The following is a 25,225-nucleotide window of genomic DNA, read 5'->3' as shown; positions in this document are numbered from 1 at the left end:
GAGGTCAGATTTAGAGAGGTTGAGTTTGAGGTGATGCGAGTGCATCCAGGAGGAAATAGCAGACAGACAGGTAGAGATACGGGAGGAGATGGTGGAGTCAGAGGTGGGGAAGGAGAGGAAAATCTGAGCATCATCAGCATAGAAATGGTATGAGAAACCATAGGATGCGATGAGGGGGCCCAGGGAGCGGGTGTAGAGAGAGAACAGGAGAGGACCCAAGACTGACCCTTGGGGGACTCCAGTCAAGAGAGGGTGAGGTGTGGAGGTTGCTCCACGCCAGGTTACCTGGTAAGTGCGGTTGGAGAGGTAGGAGGAGAACCAGGCCAGAGCAGTGCCAGAGATCCCCAGGTCAGCAAGAGATGATAGTAGAATAGAGTGATCAACAGTGTCAAAGGCAGCAGAGAGGTCGAGGAGAATTAGGACAGAGGAGAGAGAGGCAGCTCGGGCACACTTAAGTGAGTTGGTGACAGACAGAAGGGCGGTTTCAGTGGAGTGAGCAGAGCGGAAGCCAGATTGGAGAGGGTCAAGCAGAGAGTGGTTGGACAGGAAAGCAGAGAGCTGGCATATGGAAGCGAGAGGTTTGGAGTTGAAAAAAAAAGAAAGAATACACACTATTCTTGTAAAGTCTAGACGGCAGCAGGAGATTGAGCGCTTAGTTAGAGAAAGGAGGCAGCTGAGGAAGCAATGGAGGAGAGCAGAACAAAGTCAGAAGGAGGCACTCAGTCTTACAAAGGGTCATAAAAGATAAGCTTGCAACATTGCGCAGAGCTGAGTGCCTACGGAAACGCTGCAAAAAGAAGGAGCGTGCAAGAACAAACTTTTATAAAGACCCATTCAAATTTGCAAAGAAGTTGTTCACCAGGGAGAAAAATGGCACACTAAAAGCAACTAAGTCTGAGCTAGAGAGATATCTCGAGGAAACACACACAGATTCAAAAAGGCAGGAGCCTATGTCAATTCCTTCAGACATCCCACCCATCAATCCACCAGAATACCAAATGGAGGACTGCACACCTAAGTGGAAAGAAGTAGAGCAAGATGTGAAAAAGGCAAGGGCATCATCATTTCCTGGGTCTAATGGAGTTCCATACAGAGTGTACAAGAGTACCCCTGGTGTTCTACAAATCCTGCGAAATTGATGAAATTAGCATGGGAAAAACAGGCTGTACCACGAGCATGGCACCGAGCGGGTGGGGTCTTTATACCCAAAGTAAAAGATTCTACGAGTATCGGTCAGTTTCACCCTATTTCCCTGTTAAACGTGGAAGGCAAGATGTTCTTCAGATTGTCAGCGTACCTATTGGAGAACTGCTTCATTGACACTTCAGTACAGAAAGCCAGTATTCCAGGTTTCCAAGGATGCTTAGAGCACATCAGTGTGATCTGGCAGCAAATTCAAACAGCTAAAAAGGATTTAGTCAATGCCTACGGTTCACTACCACATGAACTTCTTTTTTCAGTGTACCGAGGACAATAACAAACTTAGTGAAAGTCTACTTCTTTGGAGATTTGCAATTTTGTTTTTCAACGTCAGCATTCACCACTACATGGCAATGTCTAAAAATTGGAATAATGGCAGGAAGCACCATTTCTCCACTGGCTTTTACCATTGCAATGGAAGTAATTATTAGGGAGTCAAAATGGGTATTGGGAGGAGAACACTTAGCTTCTGGAATGCGACTGCCACCAATTAGAGCATACATGGATGACATGACAATCATGACTACAACAGCAGCCTGCACTAATCGGTTATTGAGTTATTAACTATTCAGTAACATTGAATGGGCATCAATGCAATTTAAGCCCACTAAGTTAAGGAGCATCTCTATAATTAAAAGAAAAGTAGTGGATAAGAGGTTCTACATTAATGGTGAGGCAATACCAACAGTGTCTGAGAAGCCTGTGAAGACTCTTTGGAGATGGTATGATGGGGACCTAAAGGACACAGTTCATGTGGGAGAAGAGAGACAACAAGCAGTGCAGGGGTTGAAGAGCATAGACAGCAGCACTTTACCGGGCAAACTTAAACTCTGCTGCTTTCAGTTTGGTCTACTGCCAAGACTTCTGTGGCCACCTGTGTATGAGGTTTCCTTGACAACAGTAGAGAAGCTGGAAGCGTTATCAGTTCATATGTCAGGAAATGTTTAGGCATTCCACACTGCCTCAGCAGAGTGGGACTTTATGGTAAAGAGATACTGAAGCTGCCAGTCTCAGCTCTAACTAATGAGTTTAAGTGCGCCAAGGTTCGATTGGAAAATACATTGGTAGAGTCACACGACAAATGTGTGAGGCAGGCAGCACCTGTGTTGAAAACTGGAAGAAAGTGAGCGGCAAAGGAAGCTATGGAAGATGCAAAGGCTGCCCTTCATATCAGTGGTATCATGGGACAAGTACAGCATGGAAGAGGAGGCCTTGGTCTCAGTTCAGCTCCTCCTACATGGCACAAAGCAGCCCCAGCTCAATGGAGGAAGCTGGTAGTCAATGAGGTGCAAAAGCAGGGAGAATGGACGAGATTGGACAGTGTTGAACAATGCAAGATCGGCTAGTGAGATCTATGGACAATAGAACAGAACAGGATCAGTTTCGTCATCAGGTGAACATATGATGTTCTCCAATCACCACAGAACCTTAATCTACAGGTCGGAGAGGATCCATGGTGTCCTTTGTGTTCATCGCCAGCTACATTAAGACACATTTTGACAGGATGTTAGGTGGGTATTAGCCATAGATGGTTTACTTGGCGTCATGACCAGGTGCTGTGATGTTTGGCCTTAGCAAGACAAGCGCAGCATGACCAACCGTTTGCCACCAATTCCATCAATATATGACACACGAAGAAAAATATTCCTCCATCCAGGGGAGCAACCACCAAGAAAAGGTATTAAAACCAAAACTCGTCTAGGGCAACTGGAAGCTGCTAGAGACTGGAAAATGCTAGCAGATGTTGGACAACTGCTTATTTTCCCACCTGAGATTGCCACCACTAACCTTTCGATCTGATATTGACTTGTGGTCTGGATCAGCACGCCTTGTTCACCTGGTAGTGTTAACAGTGCCATGGGAGGATGCTGTGGATGAGGTGTATGAAAGGAAGAAACTTTGGTATGCTCAGCTAGCTGCTGGAGTGGAACAGTGAGGACAGAGAGTCCAGGTTTACCCAGTGGAGGTGGGTTGTCAAGGATTTGTGGCACACTCCACAACCCAGTTTCTCAGAGACATTGGATTCAGTGATCAAGAGTTGTGACGCATAGTGAAGAACTTATCTGAAGTAGCAGAGAGGAGCAGCAACTGGTTCTGGTTGAGACGAAAAGATTCTGGTTGGGGACCTCAAGCACAGTAGACAGAAAGCAACGTCAATGGAAAGGAAGGTAAGTAAGCTGGGCTTAGCTGAGTGGGGGACGGAGGGGGGGTGATGCTGGGACACCAGAATCACTGTTGAGCTCTCTTAAGGTGTCGTGGGCTAGTCAAAGAAAGACCAAGATGGAAGGTGCCCACTTGAAGACCCCAGAGAAGTACCCTACTCAGCTCAGTCCAGACTGTTGTCATGCTCATGCGCTAGGGAGGCAAAATAGACTGATCCCTGCAGCCAGCATTACACTTCAACCATCAACACCAGGCAGAAAGATATCTACATCGTCAGATGGGAGGAAACAAAGATGGATCACATTAGTTCACAGTAAAAGAAGCTATGTCTTAGTTGGTGCTTATCTTGGCGAGAGCTGAGTCCAATATCAGCATGAAGTTTTAATGACCTTGACCTTGACCTCAAAGGTTTGCCCATAATATCACCCAATTTTATCTGTGAGGAAATCAGAAAGCTTTATTTAGTATACTGTACTTCACTTTGCTACAGAAAATGACTAAAGGATTTTTTTTGCAAGGGGACAGTGATGGTAATATTTATGTTTATAGTTATTTGTGTTTTTAACTTACTTAGAACGTTTCCACCATATTATAATATACCAGTCATTACAAATGTAGTTGTGTTTACAATATCCATGATATCAGTTTTAATCACTAATTTAATAAATAAATTATGATTGGTTGGTCATTATTGTAATTTACATGCTTTTTATGATTTTTTTTTTTTTGTGCTGTTTTTTCCCCCAGGAGCGTTTCTTGTCCCCTACCTGTTCTTCATGGTTATTGCTGGAATGCCTCTCTTCTACATGGAGCTGGCATTGGGGCAGTACAACCGCGAAGGAGCTGCTGGTGTCTGGAAGATATGCCCCTTGTTCAAAGGTGGTGCAGCTCGTGTAATGCATAATACCTTGCCAATTTTACCTTTACTTTACATTGCTTGAATTAACAGCCTATTCGTGATATTCTTACTTTTAACCAGATCAGACTTTCTAGTTGTCTAATTTGTTATAGTCATCAACAATTCCAGGGATTTTTTTTTTAAAGGAAAAGGATGCAAATTAACAGACCCTTAAAAAAAAAACCTTATGGAATGTTTTGTTAAAGGCTTTTTTTTTAAAGCCCATTTTGATTCATTCATTCAGGTTTGCCATTAAGAAATCTTTTTTTCAGCTACTTTTGTGAGCCTTTATTAGTTTATTCTCATTTTTAAAAGTACTGTTAAACCTAAGCCAATGTTTTTAAACAAACCTTTCTTAAAGTTGTACTTAAACACATGCATTTAATGATGCTTTTATTTTTGGTAGTCATTATTCTTAAATGTACCTGGATTTGGTTAGAAGCAGGCTGCACTAAATTCTGAAGTTCAGTCGATCAGGGACATTGCTTTCAGTGCCAATTTCAACACCTTTCTTTCATACTCTCACTTCCTCTATACTGACTGTGTTTGCTGCAGTTGTGGAATGCTACTGCAGACTTTTCCTAACTTTTTGTTTGGCTTGTATTAGTGTAACAACAGTACTGTGAGCTTTCTGTTTATATATTCTTCATCTTTTGGCCTTATGACCAACCCACATGGGGAACAAACCTGGAAGTCTTCAACTTGAAATTACTTTGACTAACTGTCATAATTTAAAGTGCACAGTATGAACGAGGGTCATGTTTCAGTTGAGTTTTAGACTGCTTTTAAGGTTGGCTTTGAGATCCTTATGGTGTCAAAAGAAAAACAGAAAAGGCAGCCAATGTCTGTAAAGACAAAGCTTGTAGAGAAAATATCAACAGTGAGAAAACAGATGTTGCAGCTGCAGCCAAGACCCACATTCAGTGGAGCACAAGAGCAGAGTTCTCACCCAATCGATCTGAAACCTAGTGATCTTGAAGTCAGCACCACTAACACATCTGAAAATGGTGTTTTTCCAGGCTAAATTACTTCTTTGATGTGTCTGAGAATCAAGAGAAAGGAATATCTTCAAGAAAATTCACAGTTTTGCACCTCTGACAAAGGGATAACAGTATATTGGGAAGGCGGTTTGCTGATCATTGATCAATGATGTAAAATGTGAAAGGCAGGGATGAAAACAAAACAAAAAAAAGCATTCTGTGTAAAAACTACATTTCTAAATTTGATCAATTTTTCTAAATTGGATCAATTACTGCTTTTGCCTATATTCATATGGTTGTCAAAGTGATATCAGTTAAACATGTGAACTTTAGTTGAGCTGGCTAGGGAAATAAGAAAAGGATCATATGTTATGTCTCACACTAAAGCAAATATTTAAAAGGACATATCTTTAAGATAACATTGTCTTGAATGGACCAGGAAAATACCCCCAGGCCCATAATCCGGATATTTGTTGTTATTCTTAACTATTTAATTTTCCATCTTTCTTCCGGCAACAAAATTCATGTATCCATTTCAAACCTACATTTGATGAAACCCTACTGTTCAACATTGAAATATGTGGAATGAGCTATCTGTAAATTTGGTTCAATAGCAGCAAACTAGCAAACTGTTTACTATAATGTGTAAGCCTCTTATATAGAAAATTGATAGACCTTCAAAACATTGGTAATTCTTAAGATAAGTAAGATAAGTATACTGGATTTTTTTTTTTTAACTGCAGAGAATGCATTTGAAAATTGGTATAGCTATACTATAATTAAACTGTAAAAACACAGTAATTACAAATATTTCTGTGTAATTGCAAGTCAGCAAAATGCTTAATTATAGAATGACACATGTGTAGTTATAGATGTTTAATGTAGTGTTGCCAAAATGGGGTTTAAGCATACATGTTTATATAAGATATACAGACGTGCTCAAATTTGTTGGTACCCCTCCACAAAAAACGAAGAATGCACAATTTTCTCTGAAATAACTTGAAACTGACAAAAGTAATTGGCATCCACCATTGTTTATTCCATATTTAATAGAAATCAGACTTTGCTTTTGATTTTTTATTCAACATAATATTGTAAATAATAAAACAAATGAAAATGGCATGGACAAAAATGATGGGACCGCTAACCTAATATTTTGTTGCACAACCTTTAGAGGCAATCACTGCAATCAAACATTTTCTGAAGCTCTCAATGAGACTTCTGCACCTGTTAACAGGTAGTTTGGCCCACTCTTCCTGAGCAAACTGCTCCAGCTGTCTCAGGTTTGATGGGTGCCTTCTCCAGACTGCAAGTTTCAGCTCTTTCCATAGATGTTCGATAGGATTCAGATCAGGACTCATAGAAGGCCACTTCAGAATAGTCCAATGTTTTGTTCTTATCCATTCTTGGGTGATTTTAGCTGTGTGTTTTGGGTCATTATCCTGTTGGAGGACCCATGACCTGCGACTGAGACAGAGCTTTCTGACACTGGGCAGTACGTTTCGCTCCAGAATGCCTTGATAGTCTTGAGATTTCATTGTGCCCTGCACAGATTCAAGGCACCCTGTGCCAGGCGCAGCAAAGCAGCCCCAAAACATAACCGAGCCTCCTCCATGTTTCACTGTAGGTATGGTGTTCTATTCTTTGAAAGCTTCATTTTTAAGTCTGTGAACATAGAGCTGATGTGACTTGCCAAAAAACTCCAGTTTTGACTCACCTGTCCAAAGAACATTCTCCCAGAAGGATTGTGGCTTGTCAATATGCATTTTAGCAAATTCCAGTCTGGCTTTTTTATGTTTTTCTTTCAAAAGTGGAGTCCTCCTGGGTCTTCTTCCATGGAGCCCACTTTCGCTCAAAAAGCGACGGATGGTGCGATCAGAAACTGACGTACCTTCACCTTGGAGTTCAGCTTGTATCTCTTTGGCAGTTATCCTTGGTTCTTTTTCTACCATTCGCACTATCCTTCTGTTCAATCTGGGGTCGATTTTCCTCTTGCGGCCGCGCCCAGGGAGGTTGGCTACAGTTCCATGGACCTTAAACTTCTTAATAATATTTGCAACTGTTGTCACAGGAACATCAAGCTGCTTGGAGATGGTCTTGTAGCCTTTACCTTTACCGTGCTTGTCTATTATTTTCTTTCTGATCTCCTCAGACAACTCTCTCCTTTGCTTTCTCTGGTCCATGTTCAGTGTGGTGCACACAATGATACCAAACAGCACAGTGACTACTTTTCTCCATTTAAATAGGCTGAATGACTGATTACAAGATTGGAGACATGTGTGATACTAATTAAAGAAACAAATTAGTTTGAAATATCACTATAATCCAGTTATTTATTATCTTTTCTAAGAGGTACCAACAAATGTGTCCAGGCCATTTTAGAATATCTTTGTAGAATAAGCAATAATTCATCTCTTTTCACAGCTTCTTTGCTTTATTCTATGACATACCAAAGGCATGCAAGTATACATGATAAAATAGCTTTTAATTTCATCACTTTTCAGGAGGAATGAAGCATTATTTCAATGAGCTGTAAGGGTACCAACAAATTTGAGCACGTCTGTATGTATCTATGTATCCTGAAGTCTGTATTTATTCCTAGCTTTATGAGTCAGAGCAGCATAGCTAATTTGGTAGATTAATACAAGGATATAATGTGCGCCTTATTGTAAATTGAGTCATTATTTTAAGAATGATGTTTACATTTAATGTTATGTTTATAGTGAGACTTCTCCCGGCAGCCACTAAGCTTTCTTTAAATTCACTTTCAGGAAAAACTACCCCTGAGAAATAGTCTCAATGTAAATTAGTGTATTTGTTATTCAAAAAGAATGGTGAAAATCTTCTGCTGAAGCAGTCATTTTTTTCTCAAGTCATTGAAGACCCTTTTTACAAGGGCAACCAAACCGATGATTGTTTGTTAGGATCTGATATTTTTGGCTATCATTAGATCGCCAATTGGGTAATTTGGCTTGTCTTTCATTCAGGTGTTGGGTTTACCGTGATCTTGATCTCCTTGTACGTGGGCTTCTACTACAATGTGATCATAGCCTGGGCCCTCTACTATTTGTTCTCTTCCTTCACTGGGAACCTCCCATGGGTGAACTGCAACAACACCTGGAACAGTTTGAACTGCTCGGACATCTGGACTTTCAACAGGTCGTCCCACAACGTGACACACAGGTCTACCCCAGCAGCAGAGTACTTTGAGTAAGTCAATAAATCACAGTGTAACACCTTAAACTGAAGGGATACTGCATATGTACATAAGTGTTTTTCATGTGGCTTTAATTGGTGTAGGGGCTCAGGAGCAAAAATATAATAATAATAATAATAATAATAATAATAATAATAATAATAATAATAATAATAATAATAATAATAATTAAAGAGGTACATTTTTAAAGGTAAAAGTTGATTCACTTAATTCTTATACTACAAAACCTTTCTCCGATAACCTTTCTATACAACAATCATCTCTTTCTCAGGTTTCTTTCACCATTAACTTTTTAGATCCTAATGTTCCTGTTATGGAAAGTTTTTTGAACTTGTGCAAATGACTAAGTGCAAACTCTTCATATGATTTGTATAAATCATACATAGATTAAAATAAAAAGTGGCACATTTAGGATTGTTACAAACCATAATAAGTTGGCAACCTTACCTAAGTGGAAAATAAAATTGGGAAATTGTCTCTCTTATGTATCACCAGGGGCCCTATTTTAAAATGGTTTCTTGCTATCTGTTATTCATCTTTAAAAAAATATCCCTTTGCACTTGTATTGTTTTAAAATAGGACCCAGGTGCTGTAGTCATTTATAATAGTGAGTAATGCTAGCAACCGTATATCTTCCTAGGAGAGGCGTGCTGCACCTTCATGAGAGTGAAGGAATCAATGACTTGGGCTTGCCCAGGTGGCAGCTGACTTCCTGTTTGACTGTGGTGATTGTGGTCCTCTACTTCAGCCTGTGGAAAGGAGTGAGGACTTCGGGGAAGGTCAGTATTTGATACATTTGCAAGCCGTCATAAGATTTACTTTCTGAAAAGTTGTTTCTGCCTTCTTTGGAGTCCATAAAAACCCCAACAAGGCCATTACCACCATCAGATGGTTTACCACCATTGTGGAAAGGTGCACAAGCATAAAGCTAGCAACTTAATGTAGCAACCCATGACATACTTGCCCATTAGACTCTGCTCATTTAAATACAGTATTAAAACCATTGGAACTCTAATTAATCTTTTTTTTTGGAAATGTTAGATTGGCCATACTATTGATCTGAACAGGCATCAGGTGGTTATCAAAGCTAAATAAAATTAAACCGATTGGCTAATATCAGTATACTTCCTCTAAGAATCTAGCCTAACTGGAAATGAAATAGACTGAGGTGACGACTGTATTGTAGGTTGTCTGGATCACTGCTACCATGCCATATGTGGTCCTGATCGGGCTACTACTTCGTGGAGTTACCCTCCCCGGAGCCATTGATGGCATAAAGGCTTACTTGAGTGTCGATTTCCACCGGCTTTGGGAGACTTCGGTGAGTCCTCACTGTTTTCACAATCCCCTGTTTCAAAAGGCTCCAGCCACTTCATAATTACATGCATCACAAAAAGCCAAATTCCACTTAAAACATTTAATCAGGCTACTTCTAAGGAGAGGCACAGTCCTCCATGGCTTTCAAATTGGAGAAGGCTGAGACTGAGCCCCCTTAACCATCTGGGGCACCTCTTGTGAGTGAATAAAATGTATATTGACAAAAAAGCCTTTTTTTCCTGCGGTACAGTAATTTCTGTTCCTTTATTGGTCTATTTATCTTGTTCGTAGGCAGATGGGTTTCAAAGAAAATAAAAACCTACTGCATTTTGTTAGTTAATAGCTGCAGAAAAAAAAGAAGGAAATCATATTAACATTTTTTTTCTCAGTTTACAATGTGTAGTCGTCAAGTGCTCAAATAAACCTGTTACAACCAGCGAATGAGCCTAGTTTTTGTCAAATTAAAATGACACCTACAGGAAAGTTTTTTAAATTGTATCAATACCTTGTGACATTTACTATATTGCGGTTTTCATTACACTTTAAAATAATGGTCGGAAATTCTAATATATTTTATCAAATTGAAATGACTGTTACATTTTTCAGTCTGTGAATCTGGCTTTTGTAAGTCTATATAATATTCTATTGGCAATGCTTATAAACTTGGGAATATTATTTCAAAGCATTTTGACTAGTCCTTTATCCCAACATTGATCTGTTAGAAACCTGGTATGCTGGAATATACCTAACTAACAAACTAACTTAGTTTAGTCTTTCATTATATCAATAATAAAAAGAGAATAAGATGAGCTGAATGATGTCTTCGAGGTTTAATGACCCCCTACCCCCCTCCCAACCCCCTAAATTCTAATGTCTCTAGGTAGGAGTCTATAATAACAGCTATTGACATTCTACTAATCATCAAGTAATTATGATTCCGGATGCTTTTATGGAACAGACCCAATGTTCTGTGTAAGCTCTTTTTGCTTGCAGTCATATATGCCTGTAACCATCGTTTCGTCCAATACTGGTCAAATTCACTTTCATACATGTTTGCTTTAATTAGAAGTATAGGGGTAATTTCAATACAAACTCCTGATGGTCATCCACCAGTATAAAACATTAAAAAAAAAAAAAAAAAAAAAAACAGCCCTATTTTAAAGTGCAAAAGCAAAGCCACAATTTCTAACAGAAATAAAACCATTCTAACAATATAAAGCTCGCAAGGAATAACATTTATACAGAATTAAATGATTGATTATTAACTTCAGTACCACTTAACTGTTTACATAATAATAATTACAAATAATTTTAGCAAATTGATTGATAGTAGTGGATATATATATATATATATATATATATATATATATATATATATATATATATATATATAAACAACAAACACACATTTTTACCCAGTAAGCTGACATTTGATTGTGAAAGCAGGATAATATTCTTTGAAGTATGCAGTTATACGACAGAATGATATCTCTGAAATGTACCTAATAAATATTTTTGACTTAAAAAATGATACATATATCAAAAAGATATATTCTATTGCATACATTAGCAATAATGTTGTATAGTAATTTTATATAAAAATAATTTGGAATAGTAATTTGAATAGTAATTTTTTATTCTGTAATACCTTGTATGGAATATTACATATTTTATTAAATATAACAAATTATATTTTATTATATTTCAAATACCTTTAGAATGCATTTTTGTTTCTGCAATATATTTAATAAATATGAGCTATATCCTGCAATATAAATAATATATTTAATAAATATGAGCTATATCCTGCAATATAAATAATATATTTAGGCACTAGTTTACACAGACATTAGTATATACTCAAATTTAAAAAATATATAAGTTAATACAAAAATTACAAATACAGTTTGTTTTCAATGTGGTGCCTACAAAGTCTTTGGAAATTTTGTTGTCTCAAATTAAAAGTGGCTTGTTAGTTTAACATGTTTGTTCATATTGTTCCAAAGCTGCTACAATTGTGTTTTAATCAAAACTCTTGACAATGTTAAAGAATATAGATAAAGCAGCAGCCAATATAGAATGAAAGCACATAAATGTCCTGATAAATTTGAGATATTCAGCTGCTATAATTCTATTAGGATAATTATGATTTATGTTTCTTTTATAACTAAAGTATTTAAAAAAAAAAAAAAAAAACATGACCAAGCCCAGAAATATCCTGGCAAAATGGAGGCCACGTATTCATTTGCTACTATTATTAGGCTTTATAAAAAAGGGGCATGTTTTATTATCAAAATCCTTGTTCCCCAGCTGATGAAGTTGTACAAATACTGCATTTACAATAAGTAAGGAGAAATTCAGATGCAATTTCCCCGAGTACTCACGACCAAATTCAGGAATTAGATGAGACACTTGCGTACAGGAGCAATTTACAAAATGACCCTGTATTCAGAAGTGTCTTTCATCTTTGTGCTGAATGAGTTTCCTGCAATTATCTCTAATAACAGATTTTTTTTCTCCTTCTTTTGTGTCGATCTCTGTCCATTTGTTTTGCAGGTCTGGATAGACGCTGCCACTCAGATCTGCTTCTCGCTAGGAGTTGGGTTTGGTGTGCTAATAGCGTTCTCAAGCTATAACAAATTTAGCAACAACTGCTATAGGTAAGACATGACCCATATCAGATTTTTAATTGCGTGGCCATCAGAAGAACTGTAAAATTATAATATCAATTATAATATCTTTGAAGCCCTCCTGGCAGTGCTTTTGACACCAGATTTAAATATGAAGAATACACCTGTAAACATCAGGCTTGCACTCATAAATCATACGGTCACACAGATGGAAAATACACACGCTTTATTATAGTTCACACTGTGGGGCTTTATTTTTCTTCAATTTGTCAGGGGAAAAGCCCATTAATAATTCCCACCCTTCCTTTTAAAATGTTCATCCATAACTTTAAATATTAAAATATAGTCTGAACTGAGGTACAACTTGTAGGGACTGATGGGAGAAGCCAAATTGTTTGTCTTAAGTCAATAAAAAAAGGGTTATTGGTTGTTATTTGTTGCTTGATTTAGCGTGATGTCTGAAAAAAACACAACATTTGGTAAAATAGTTTTAAGAAGCATGTCCTTGCTCTCCTTTTAATCAAAAGGTGATTTACAAGTTAATCAGTAGAATATGTTGGTAGAGTGTGTTGCATACTCAAAGTGCTCAGAAAGGTTTTGCAGCATACAAAAAGATATAGTCAACAGTGCATATAACTTTACATCGAAGAACTTTACCCACATTGCAAAATAAGAAACTGACAAGTGGAAAAAAAACCACAGCAAGGAAACACTACAGTAAAGCCCACTATTCAGGGCCTGAAATATTCAGTGTGTAAATAGGAGGCTAAATCAAGAAAAAAGCAGTTACTAATCCGATGATGTGTTGTTGTTGTTGTTGGTTTTTTTCAGAGATGCGATCATTACCAGCTCAGTTAACTCCTTAACAAGCTTTTTCTCTGGATTTGTCGTCTTCTCATTCCTGGGCTACATGGCACAAAAGCACAACGTGGCTCTTGAGGATGTAGCCACTGATGGTAAGTTTTCCAACACTTAGCAATGTCAAATCAGGCCCCATTCCTGAGCAAAGGGCTTCTTTGCATCAGAGTGCTAAATTAATAAAGTCTTCAGAAAGAGATGGCGATATGCTTTTGAAGGTTGACCCTGCACTTCATTGCAAGCTTAAAGGCAACCCCAATATGGTCCTTTTAAGCTGTGCTTAGTCCTTTACACAAATAAGACTAATTGGAAATGATTTTTTTTTTTAAACACGCGCATAATCTTAGTAGATCTTCTGTGTAGATTGGAATTACAGGTCTTTTTTATTTGCAAAAGCAATTTGAGACATGAGTCTCCTACTGTAGGTTCTTGTTAGATAATTGTGTCAACAAGGCATGTCGTCATGTGATTTAAATCCAATTTGTGTGCGTGCACTAAACAATGTTAATCCACTCAGTGATGCAGTATTTAAAACTGATTTGTAAGAATACAATGAAAGTTATCATAGCCTCCAAAACTTGTTGCAATTAAGAGGATCCATGATGTTCCATTGAAGAACCTGAGTCCACTCATAACAAATCTTCTAAAAGGTGCGTGATTTCACTTCTTTTTGGGCACTCATGAAAAATAATGAAATAACTGAAAAGTTACAGCCCTATATATAATCAATTAATCTATATTTTGTGGGAATGTATGAATACTGTGTGTGTATATATATAAAAATATAAAAGTATCTGAAAATGTGTATTTTGTTGTAGGACCTGGACTTGTGTTTATCATATATCCTGAAGCTATTGCTACATTGCCATGGTCCTCTGTCTGGTCAGTGATCTTCTTCATAATGTTGCTGACCCTAGGTATTGACAGCGCTGTAAGTAGATTTTAAACTTGCTTTGTGTTGTGTGAAATTTTAATTACTTTAAATTTAAAAGGAAGTTGATGTGGAGGCAAATAAGACAATTACTACACAGAGTAATTCCAAATAAGGTCCGCTTTATTTCACACCCTTGATACAATAATAGACAAACACACATACAAGAATATATTAATCAGAGATATAATATACTCATAGAGACGCAACTGAACTAATCCTTACCCTTCCAAGCTGATCGGGAGAGCCCCTCGACCCTGGTAAGAGAAAGCAGCTGTCTCCAAAACTACCGAGCAGGACTGCGCAAATCCTCACGGCCGACTCTCCTCAACAAAGGTTATATTAATCACAGATCAATACAACCCATGAGACGCAACTGAACTAATTCTTACCCTTGCAAGCAGATCGGGAGAGCCCCTCGACCCTAGTAAGAGAAAGCAGCTGTCTCCAAAAATACCGAGCAGGACTGCGCATATCCCCACGGCTGACTCTCACCAGAGCAGGGGGGGAACCCGTCCTTTATAGCTTACCAAGTTAGGCTTCCGCGTGCGAGAGAGTAATTGGCCAGATCACTTTCTCGAGGCTCGCCCTGTGAATCATTTCTGTAAGCTATCCCTTTTCCCATAACATTCTGAGACAAACAAGATAGATAAGCGGTACAAAAACAAGTTAGATAAACAGTACAGAAACAAATTATACAAGCAGTACAGGTTATTACAGGGCAAGGGCACAGATGGACTCGAACGCATTTCTATAACTTTCTAGAACATTTTTTTTATTTCACTTTGTTTTTATTTATATTTTAATATACGTATATATGTTTAGCTAAAGGTAATTTAATTGAAGCCCACCACATGGCGGGTTTAACTTCAGCATTTACCTTCACACACTTGACAAGGACATAGGGGTGCCTTTACATGAAAGGCGTTATATTGACTGAATTGGTATTCTAAAAATACCTTTTAAAGTGAAGAAAATGTATTACAAATTAAAAAGTCAACTGCACAATAATAATTGGTTAGAAACTGATTTTAAAGCTTCTTGCTGTCATTGTAACACTCCCTTTTAGAGTTTGAATGGTCCAAGGACAATAAAGATTCATGCCTACAGTGGATATACAGTTCATGTGTATGAGTGAGTGTGTGGTTCAGCTAATCTGAGTTTTGATGTGCCTTTCACTGATTGTATAGCATATATGGGTCCAACACCCTCTTTAACCTTAAATAGCTTCATAGTTACAAAACAAATAGTTGTTTTTCCTCATTTGTTTCTAGATGGGTGGGATGGAGTCAGTTATCACTGGTTTGATTGATGAGTTCAAGTTCCTGCGCAAACACAGGGAGCTCTTCACCCTCTTCATAGTTCTGTCGACATTCTTGATATCTCTCTTCTGCGTCACAAATGTAAGTTACTTGTTGGCAATTATAAAACAATTCAAAGAGAAAGGGGCCGCTACATCCAGATAGTTGTTTTGTTTCACATGGAGGTGCCGGGTGGGGAGGGCTTAGGTCTGCCAGGGTGTCCTTGGCTCACCGTGCACTAGTGACCCCTGTAGACGGGCTTGCCTGTAAGCTGCCCAGAGCTGCGTTGTCCTCCAACGCTCTAGCTCTGAGGGGCTGCATGGCGGACCTGCAGAGTGAGAAAAAGCGGTTGGCTGACGGCACACGTTTCGGAGGACAGCGTGTGTTCGTCTTCGCTGCTCCCGAGTCAGCACGGGCGTGGTAGTGGTTAGCTGAGCCTAAAATAATACAACTGGCTATTTCAAATTGGGAGAAAAAAAGGGGTAAAAATCAATTGACGACTACTAAATAAAAAATAAAAATTAGTGGCTAATTGCTGATCCTTTTTCTAAACAAGGGATTTTGTTTCAGTTTGTATCTTTAAAAGAGGCTCTTCATAGGAAACTAATGGTAACCTCTTCAAAACAAAGAGAGCACCCCACTCATGTTGATGTCAACCACTATAAGGGAAGTACACTGCACCCACTTTAGCAGAAGCAGGGTTTTGTAACTGTGCCATTAGGTGAGGTTAATTTCAATGGTGACATCTAATAAATCTCAGAGCTCACAGTTAACCTTTTAAAGATACATAGATACATAGAGATCAAGGTCTGACGGCATTATGTTTTTTTTTTGTTTTTTTTATATAGTAATGGCAGTTATACTGTTTTGAGTTTCATAAAGTTTTCTTTGACTCTCATCAGAGTTTACACATTTTGAAGTACTGAATCTTGTGAGAGCTTAATACAGTATATTTAAGTAATTCGATGAACTACCAATTATTATTATTTATTTCTTAGCAGATGCCCTTATCCAGGGCGACTTACAATTGTTACAAGATATCACATTATTTCACATTGTACATTATTTCACATAATTTTTTTTACATACAATTACCCATTTGTACAGTTGGGTTTTTACTGGAGCAATCTAGGTAAAGTACCTTGCTCAAGGGTACAGCAGCAATGTCCCCCACCTGGGATTGAACCCACGACCCTCCGGTCAAGAGTCCAGTGCCCTAACCACTACTCCACACTGAATTATCCTGTTCATAATTGTCACCATCTATCATGGTTTCAAATAAAGGAGAATCATGATTTATAATTATACAATTGTCCTGAAAAAACATAAAACAACATCATGAGTTATAATTTAAATGGTGCTGTACATGTTAGGCGATCATTTAACAACCAGTATTAATCATAATAAAATATGGTACTTTGGATGGGGTTTATTGAGTTTTGGTCATTGAATGCGCTGGGTTGGGCAGCAGTGTGGAGTAGTGGTTAGGGCGCTGGACTCTTGACTGGAGAGTTGTGGGTTCAATCCCAGGTGGGGAACACTGTGGCTGTACCCCTGAGCAAGGTACTTTACCTAGATTGCTCCAGTAAAAAACCCAACTGTATAAATGGGTAATTGTATGTAAAAATAATAGTGATATCTTGTAACAATTGTAAGTCGCCCTGGATAAGGGCGTCTGCTAAGAAATAAATAATAATAATAATAATAATAATAATAATAATAATAATAATAATAATAATAGCTGTTCCGGTACTATTTTCTATAGGCAGCAGTGGTGTAGAGCCAGAACTCGCATAATGGGCAAGCTAAGTCACATGACTCAAATCTCCCGCACAACTATCTGATTCAGTCAGTAGTGCTCTTGATGCAATGAAGAGTATTAGGAACTTCTTCTATTGCAAACTACTTCTTAAGACTGTATACACATAGACACATCAAGTAAAGGATGGAGAAAGACACTTTATGGAAATACTTGTAGAAATTAGATAAATGCATTAACTATTTTATGTGTTACTAGAAGTTCAGTATACAAATAAAATATTAATTAATGTAATAATTATTGTGTAAGAAAATCTATATTTTAGTGGTGTTCCAGTACCCTCAAATTTAGGACTACACCACTGTTTTTTTTTTATTATAAATTATTATAAAGCCATCACCATCATTTAATTTGTTTGCACAATCACAGTTTGCTATGATGGATCAATCTACGCAAATTTAATTCACTCACATGAAACTTCAGTTCTATGCCTATCATATAACTAATCTGGATGTAAGACAAAATACACTTGATGGCTTCTAATACTTGTCCATAGTGGCAAGGATCATGTGTTGAGGCTTTTCTTTGTTTCTTACACTATTATTACACTTAGACTTACCCTTAGAGATTACGTTTAAACACTACTTAAAGGGAACAATATTAATAAGGATTGTGCTACCTGACCTCTGAGTCTGGAGATCATTAGATTAATCACATTTAGTGCTTTCATGGAGAAAAGCATGTGAAGTAAAGGCAGATTTATTTTAAATGACCTGACCTTAAGTTAGCTAAGTAGTTTCCTGAAGTAAAAATATTACCAAGCAAGTATGTCAATAACATATATCCCCTGCCACGACTGTAAATTCAGAATTACCTTTAGTAGGAAAACATTGATGACCAAGGACAGAGACAGCCCCATATACCCCCATAATCTAATTTTCTCAATAACTTAATACCAAGGTTGATTACAATTGGATAAATGCAGAAATGTGAGGTGTTACGACCACCTCCCCTATATCCTCTTTGCAGGGGATTTCATCCCCAGCAGGAGATAATAAGTATTACCATCACCCTTATCACCTATGGCAAGTGTAGGTCTCTTTAGTGTACTTTTGTCTTTAAATGTGAGCAAAAGTATTTGTTTTTAGATCCACCACTGTTTAGATTAATTAAATAGACCTTCCTGTTATTGTCGTTGGCTCCACTAATTTTGAACCAAAATCATTTTAAATCCCATATTCTGATTGTCGCCCCCCTCTCCTGATTTGATCAATGTTCAATTTATGGCCTGGAAGCTTTGAGAAATGTGCTTCTGGTAGAGTCTGTTTTTATTTAAACTTATTTAAGAATGCCATGTGCCAATGCAAATGTTGAAAATGACTTAGTTCAAAATGCACTTCTCTGTCTTAGACCATTTGCTACAACCTGAATTCAGTTGAGACTTTTCTTCCAGGGACAGCTGCTCTGTTGCTATAATAGCAGAGGACTCAGCGACCCTGCTGTGTGTTCAACTCAATGTCAAATCTAATTTTCTTTTCCAGGGTGGTATTTATGTTTTTACTCTGCTAGACCATTTCGCTGCAGGAACATCAATTCTTTTTGGAGTGCTTATTGAGGCTATTGGCATTGCCTGGTTCTATGGTAAGGCGGTGTTCACTTTTCATGTGCTGAAATGCTGATCCTATATTAGTAGCACAATATCATATTGACAGTAGATAAGTAGGTTCGGTGCTTCACTGCAATGTAATTAGAGAGGCACTTTTTATTCAAACTGAACTGTTGGTCATAATTTCGCCAGTCTTAGCTCATTTTAACCATTGTTTGTGTTTAACCAAATTTTTGTTCATGTTTTTTTAATAATTAATTGTCGATTATTAAGTAAGTCAGTAATTAAATTATTCAGTAATTTCAATGTCCCATTGAACTCCCCTGAGCAGAGAATAAATCTCAGCTAATGCATTCATCAGAATAGTTAAATTAAGATGCATTTTTAATAAAACACAATTCAGTCATCTACAGCTCCTTCTGTGGTATTATTCTTGGTTATTACGTTCTGTTGTTAGTTCATTGTGTTACAAAGTCACACTTTGCTGCATCTGGAGAAGAGCAATATCCTGTACAATACATATAGCATCACTTCAGGGCTTTGCTGGCCTTTTTGAGACCTCGGTTATAAAAGAACTTGAAGCACTTTACCCTACTCAGTGACTATCATCTGCTTCCCCTGGCTTATAGTCTGTCCAATTTAACCTTCTCCTTTTGAAAAGTTCCTCTGGGGGACTGGGAGACCAGGGTGAGACATCTAAGAGGAAGCAACAAGTCATTAAACCCAGAAACTTGTGTTGAACTCCAACTTTATATACAGCACACAACATACCCCCATTAGGATAGCTGTTTCATAGTCATAGACAATCCTATTACTAACACTTCTAGCATGTTACTGTGTAATTATGCTCTCTAACCCATGGTTTTACCATGTCTGTATTCTATACCATGATTTCACTACATTTTATTCCTTAGCTTTACATGGATAAACCAAAATAGAGCATTGAAAGAGCATAATCTAAATTGCTTAAAGCTTTCTTTGGCATCAAGGACAGATGATTTTACTGCACCCACATGGTGTATACTTCTGAATATGGATTTGTCAGATAAACCAACCTCTGTGTTTTCAACAATGTGTATATTATTGCTGCCTGCCAAATGGTTGTTTTAATTACACTCTTTTTTATTGATTGTGGAAATGGAAACTGCTTTAAGAATTACGAGCAACACTATACATACCCTGGAAAATGTGTTGAATGACCTTGACTTGAAGGTTTGTCTTAATAATGGCAAAAAGGCTGAATGAAGGTCCAACAACATTAAAGTATTGTAGCTTAGACAACTTTCAAGTCATTCTGAAATTATACTTTCTCATTTGAATGTCTTAAAAATATCCCGTATGTGGATTCAACTTTTATGTTTTGTAAAGCTTAATTTTGCATCTGTTTTATTTTAGGAGTTGGGCGGTTTAGTGATGACATAGAGGAAATGATAGGCCATAGGCCTGGCCTGTACTGGAGGTTGTGCTGGAAGTATGTGAGTCCTCTCTTCCTCTTGGTAAGTTGATACCCTCTTTCCTGTATGAGATGGATTTACCAAGACAATATTGGCATTAATCCTGACTATAATGTATCTGATAGCTCCTAAGCACCAATAAATCCAAATTCATATTTTTGGCCATTGCCATGAATTGAAAGACAGACGAAAACTGTGCTGAGAACATATAAAAAACATAGTACCGTGTGTATTAAATATGTGTTGAACATGCTGTAATCTTACTGTCATCTGTTAATTTGTATCTTGCAGTGCATGGTGGTCATCAGCTTTGGAACATTTAAACCTCCCTATTATGGAACCTATGTGTTTCCAGTCTGGGCCAACATAATAGGCTGGTGTGTTGCCATATCCTCAATGGCAATGGTACCCATATACGCCATCTACAAATTATGTGTCCTGCCAGGAACTTTTCGAAATGTGAGTAAACTGTGAACCTTCTGTACAGTAGCTCTTTATTTTTGAATAACAAAGTTATATAAATGTAAGAGTCATCATTGGTTTCCCTGGTGTGTCACCACTTTAAGTAACATAGTTATTTGTTTATTCTTCAGGACTCAACACTGCTGTTCAAACACAGATTACTATTTTTTGCATTTTATTTTGCATTAAGTAACTGAGCGGCTGACATTTAAGATTTTCATAAAAGGTTAAGGCTAAGGGTCAGGATAGGGTTTGGGTTCAGGTTAGGATTGAGGAGCGCTAACCAATTCCTCATCCACTCATTTCAATTCCTTACCTATAAGCTTTCTTGACATTATTTCTAGTCCCATTTTTATTATGCTAAGAATCTTTTTGTTCTCCACTTGTTTTATATTAATTCAGGATATGCAAATCGTTCGATTCGATACTAGACAATTTGAGTTTGTTTCAACAAAACACATCGTTAGGTATCAGGAAGCTGCATTAACGTTTAACCTATAATGTTGTCTATGAAGTATACAATACAAGCAATAAACCAAAAGATATTCAATAGAAGGAGTAAAAGGAACCATGATAATAAAGCTAGTACTAATACCAGGAAGCATTGGTTAGCAATCTTTTAACCTACATTCTCAGCATAAAAGAGCTTTTTGTTAGTTAGACCCGGGATTTGGAATCCTTTACCCCTGGAAACTCTGTATCAGCTATTTTAGTTTTCAATTTTAAAACAGATTTGTGTGTGTGTATTAAAATCAACCTCTACTTTTTTTCTCATTCAAGAAACTAGCCTATGCAATCACACCAGAGAGAGAGCATCATCTAGTGGAAAATGGGGAAGTTCGTCAGTTTAAGGCAAGCTTTTATTGTGTTTTCGATTGTGTATCAACCAACTTGTAAAACCAGAAGTGTACTTTTACGTTTTTCTGATGGTAGTCTCTGTAATGGGTCTTAATGCCTGTCTTTGCAGCTTCGCCACTGGCTGATGATGTAAGATGTCTGAAACTCAAAAGTCCAACTTTTAAAATATGGAAACCAGAACCCAAGGAACTCCTCTACACATTGGAGAGTTTGAGTGTTGTTGTGCCAATGGAACAGTAAAAATCATTCATACGTTTTCTGTAATTGGAAATGTGCCTGTCAAGTAGATCATTTACATGGCATTAATCTCTATGCTGTTGATTTATGCCAATATCAATCTAATTCTAAAGCTATAAAACGGTTGGATATTCTGGCAAGCCAGTATTGTTTTGTGACCTGAGTGTTACTAGAGGTCTCAGATTTTTATGGATTAATGTTGCTGGTACTTAAGGGTAGTGTTACGTGGAAAAAAAATACAATTGAGAAATATATATATAAAACGGGGTGCCAAACATGAAGATATATCTGTTTTTGGTATATATATATATATATATATATAAAATGAATAAAATAATTAAAATTAATATTATTATTTTTAGTTAGGCACTCCATTGGAGTACTGAGGTCCTTTCAAATATACGGCATTAAGAAATGTTATTAACAGCAAGAGGCGTCTCAGTTACCTAGCGATCGACAATCGGGAATCAGAAACCAGAAGAGAGGACCAGTGATTTTAAAAAATCTGATAAAACAGATTTTCAGTATCAGAGAATGATGGTTTTATTGTATTTGTCTGGATTATTAATTTACAGGAAATAAAATAATAATACTTTACCAATATTTCTGTTTCTTTTTTCTTTTCTTTTTTCCCCCTTCGAGAGGTCAGCTGACTGCAGAGTGTGTTCAACTGTACCTTAAGGAGTGTAATAGCAGTGCCGGTCAAATTATTAATATTGTGAAGGCGGCACTGTTTACACTGTTATAACAATTTTACCTGAACACACATGCCAGCAGCATGGTTAAAATGCTACTGTATGTGCTTCATTCATGACAAAGTAACCGTTTTTATATCTGTGTCTCCAAGTGCAGATCATTATATTGTGTCAACATATACAGGTGTCAGAACGCATTTAACGGTATGCTCAGTTCCGCTCACCCTAAGCAGCTCAGAGCGCTGCAGAGCAGATTTCATCAGTGATTCGAGTGAGCGGAAGAATTCTTGCTCAGAGCCGCTCAGTTACTTCACAGACCCATTATAGAAGCTGTATTTGTTGACACAGATGCTGTGTCACAATATAAACACCTGTTCCTGTTGACAGAGAAGCTGTGATAATAATCACAAAGTTAAACAGTTAGTTTCACATATCATATAGCATTGTAACCATGCTGCTTGCAGGTGTGTTCAGGCAAAATTGTTGCACCAGTGTGAACAGTGCCGCTTTGACAGTATTAACAGTATTTGACCTGCACTGCTATTATTGTACAGTTGAATGCCCACTGCAGTCAACTGATCTCTCCAAGAAAAAAAAGAAAAAAAAAAAAATCGGTAAAGAATGCTTATTTTATTTCATGTACATTTATAATCAGGACAAATACAGTAACAATGTAATTCCCTGATACTGAAAATCTATTTTACCAGGTTTTTAAACCTCCCCGATCCCTGCTTCTGGTTTCCGATTCCCAGTTTATGAATGCATGGTTCTAACTTCCATGTGTACGCAAAACTATGAGGCGCCACTCGCCAATAACAATATTTCTTGATGGCATATATTTGAAAGGACCTCGTACTCCAATGGATTACCTAATTAAAAATGATAATATTTATTATAATAATTTTATTTATTTGTTAAACTTTTAGTTTTGACTAATTTTTTTCATATTAGACTCCTTCCTACGTCATCACCTTCAGAGTGTGCAGTGCCCCTTAATGTCAACACCCACATGTCGAAATGATCAAGAATTTAAACAAACATGTTAAAAAGAAATGAAAATACAATTAGAAAAAAAATGTATTGACATTGCTCGTTTTCAAAGGAACGCCCTTCTCCCCTGCCCTCCTCACATAAAGAGAAAATGGCTTAATGTAAAAAAAACTGCTGTTTGTGTGTGTGTGTGTGTGTGTGTAATAAAAGACAACAACCTAGTATAACTGAAGACTTACATGGTTAAAATAAAACCATGTTTGGTGGATATTAATCTTGAGTTTCTAGAACAGATACTGATTTATCCATGTGTACATTTTCAATATATCCACATGTTTATTTTTTACGCAAACTGGTAGCCAACCTGCGTTGATGATGTAGATGTTATGAATTTGTTATCAAACAAATATATAAATATCCACCAAATGTCTGTTTCCATTTAAAATTAAACCACAATGTTAATATACAAGACAATAACCAAAAGTAATGCATTTTTTACATTATTTTTTAAAATACATGTTCAGTGTGTTTATGGAATAGTTCTTTATAGCATCGAATATACATGGAATACTATAGTAAAATAAAATGTTTTGGCGAGCACTAGAGTTGCAGACAAAAGTATTGGTACCTCATATTATACCATAATTCAAGGTAACATAAACTTTATAAACTTTCACAACTTTATAATACAACAAAAAGCAAAATATACAATTTCTAGTAATAATCTTGATAAAAAAAAACTAACTAAATTGTTTAATTTATAGTATTTGTTCATGAAAAAAGTATTGGCACCCCTGCTTTAGTATTGTGTGGGTCCTCCTTTTACAGCTTTCAAAAATTTATGATCATGTTGTTGGTGAAATCTGGGCCCATTCTGTCTTGCATATTTCCTTCAGCTCAGACAGATTGGATACACAATGCTTGGCTACAGCTTTTTTCAGATCAGTCCAAAGCATTTCTATTGGATTGAGATCTGGTGCTTGTAAAGGCCATTCCAGAACTTTTATCTTCGATTTCTTCAAAAATTCCAGTTGACTTAACCATATGCTTTGGGTTATTGTCGTATTAGAAGTTGCCAATCAGTTGACAAGCAGGTGGTATCATTGTACTTTGTAGAATGTTTTTTTGTTTTATTGTTTATATATATATATATATATATATATATATATATATATATATATATATATATATATTCATGGCTGCATTCATTTGATCTTCAAGCACATGAATGTCTCCAGTCCCTGAACTGCTAAAACACCCCTGTATTCTGATCAAACCATCTCCATGTTTAACTGTAGGTACAAGGTTTTCGTCATTGTAGGCTTTCCCTTTTTTTCTCCAAACACACTGCGGTAGATTTTTGATGAAAAGTTCTAGTTTAGTCTCATTGGTCCAGATAATTTTGTTGCATTTTCTTTAAGTGTTTTTCAGCAGGGTCTATGTGCATACAACTCTTCTGTGTTCAGGTGCCTTTGTACAGTTCTTTCATGCACTATTATGCCTGATGCTTCTAAATGTTTCTTTAAGTTCGTGGCTGTTATTCTTGGATTTTTTTTTTGCTGCTCAGACGATTCTCTTACATTCTGTACCTGTAATTTTCTTTGGACATCCACTTCTTTCAAGCGTTTCAGTTACATTTGTTCTGTGGTACTTGCTGATTGTGTATTTT

The 25,225-nt window shown here is 37.1% G+C and overlaps 1 protein-coding gene across 1 annotated transcript in view; it reads left to right on the top strand.

The window, feature by feature from the left end:
• LOC117400504 (sodium-dependent dopamine transporter-like) overlaps positions 1-24,666 on the top strand; it is a 30,364-nt gene extending 5,698 nt beyond the window's left edge. The window contains exons 2-14 of the mRNA XM_034000573.3: positions 4,111-4,242; positions 8,229-8,451; positions 9,099-9,237; positions 9,645-9,779; positions 12,332-12,435; positions 13,237-13,361; positions 14,082-14,194; positions 15,469-15,597; positions 18,796-18,895; positions 20,256-20,356; positions 20,606-20,773; positions 21,557-21,628; positions 21,744-24,666. Of these exons, the coding sequence (XP_033856464.1) occupies positions 4,111-4,242; positions 8,229-8,451; positions 9,099-9,237; positions 9,645-9,779; positions 12,332-12,435; positions 13,237-13,361; positions 14,082-14,194; positions 15,469-15,597; positions 18,796-18,895; positions 20,256-20,356; positions 20,606-20,773; positions 21,557-21,628; positions 21,744-21,767 (1,565 nt within the window). The 3' untranslated portion in view covers positions 21,768-24,666. The remainder of the gene's footprint in view (positions 1-4,110; positions 4,243-8,228; positions 8,452-9,098; positions 9,238-9,644; positions 9,780-12,331; positions 12,436-13,236; positions 13,362-14,081; positions 14,195-15,468; positions 15,598-18,795; positions 18,896-20,255; positions 20,357-20,605; positions 20,774-21,556; positions 21,629-21,743) is intronic.
• The last annotated feature ends 559 nt before the right edge of the window (positions 24,667-25,225 follow it).

Source organism: Acipenser ruthenus, chromosome 4 (genome assembly GCF_902713425.1).
Source record: "Acipenser ruthenus chromosome 4, fAciRut3.2 maternal haplotype, whole genome shotgun sequence".
Lineage (NCBI taxonomy): Eukaryota > Metazoa > Chordata > Actinopteri > Acipenseriformes > Acipenseridae > Acipenser > Acipenser ruthenus.
The sequence above is the reverse complement of the archived record's forward strand: the minus strand, read 5'-3'. Positions and strand labels throughout refer to the sequence as shown.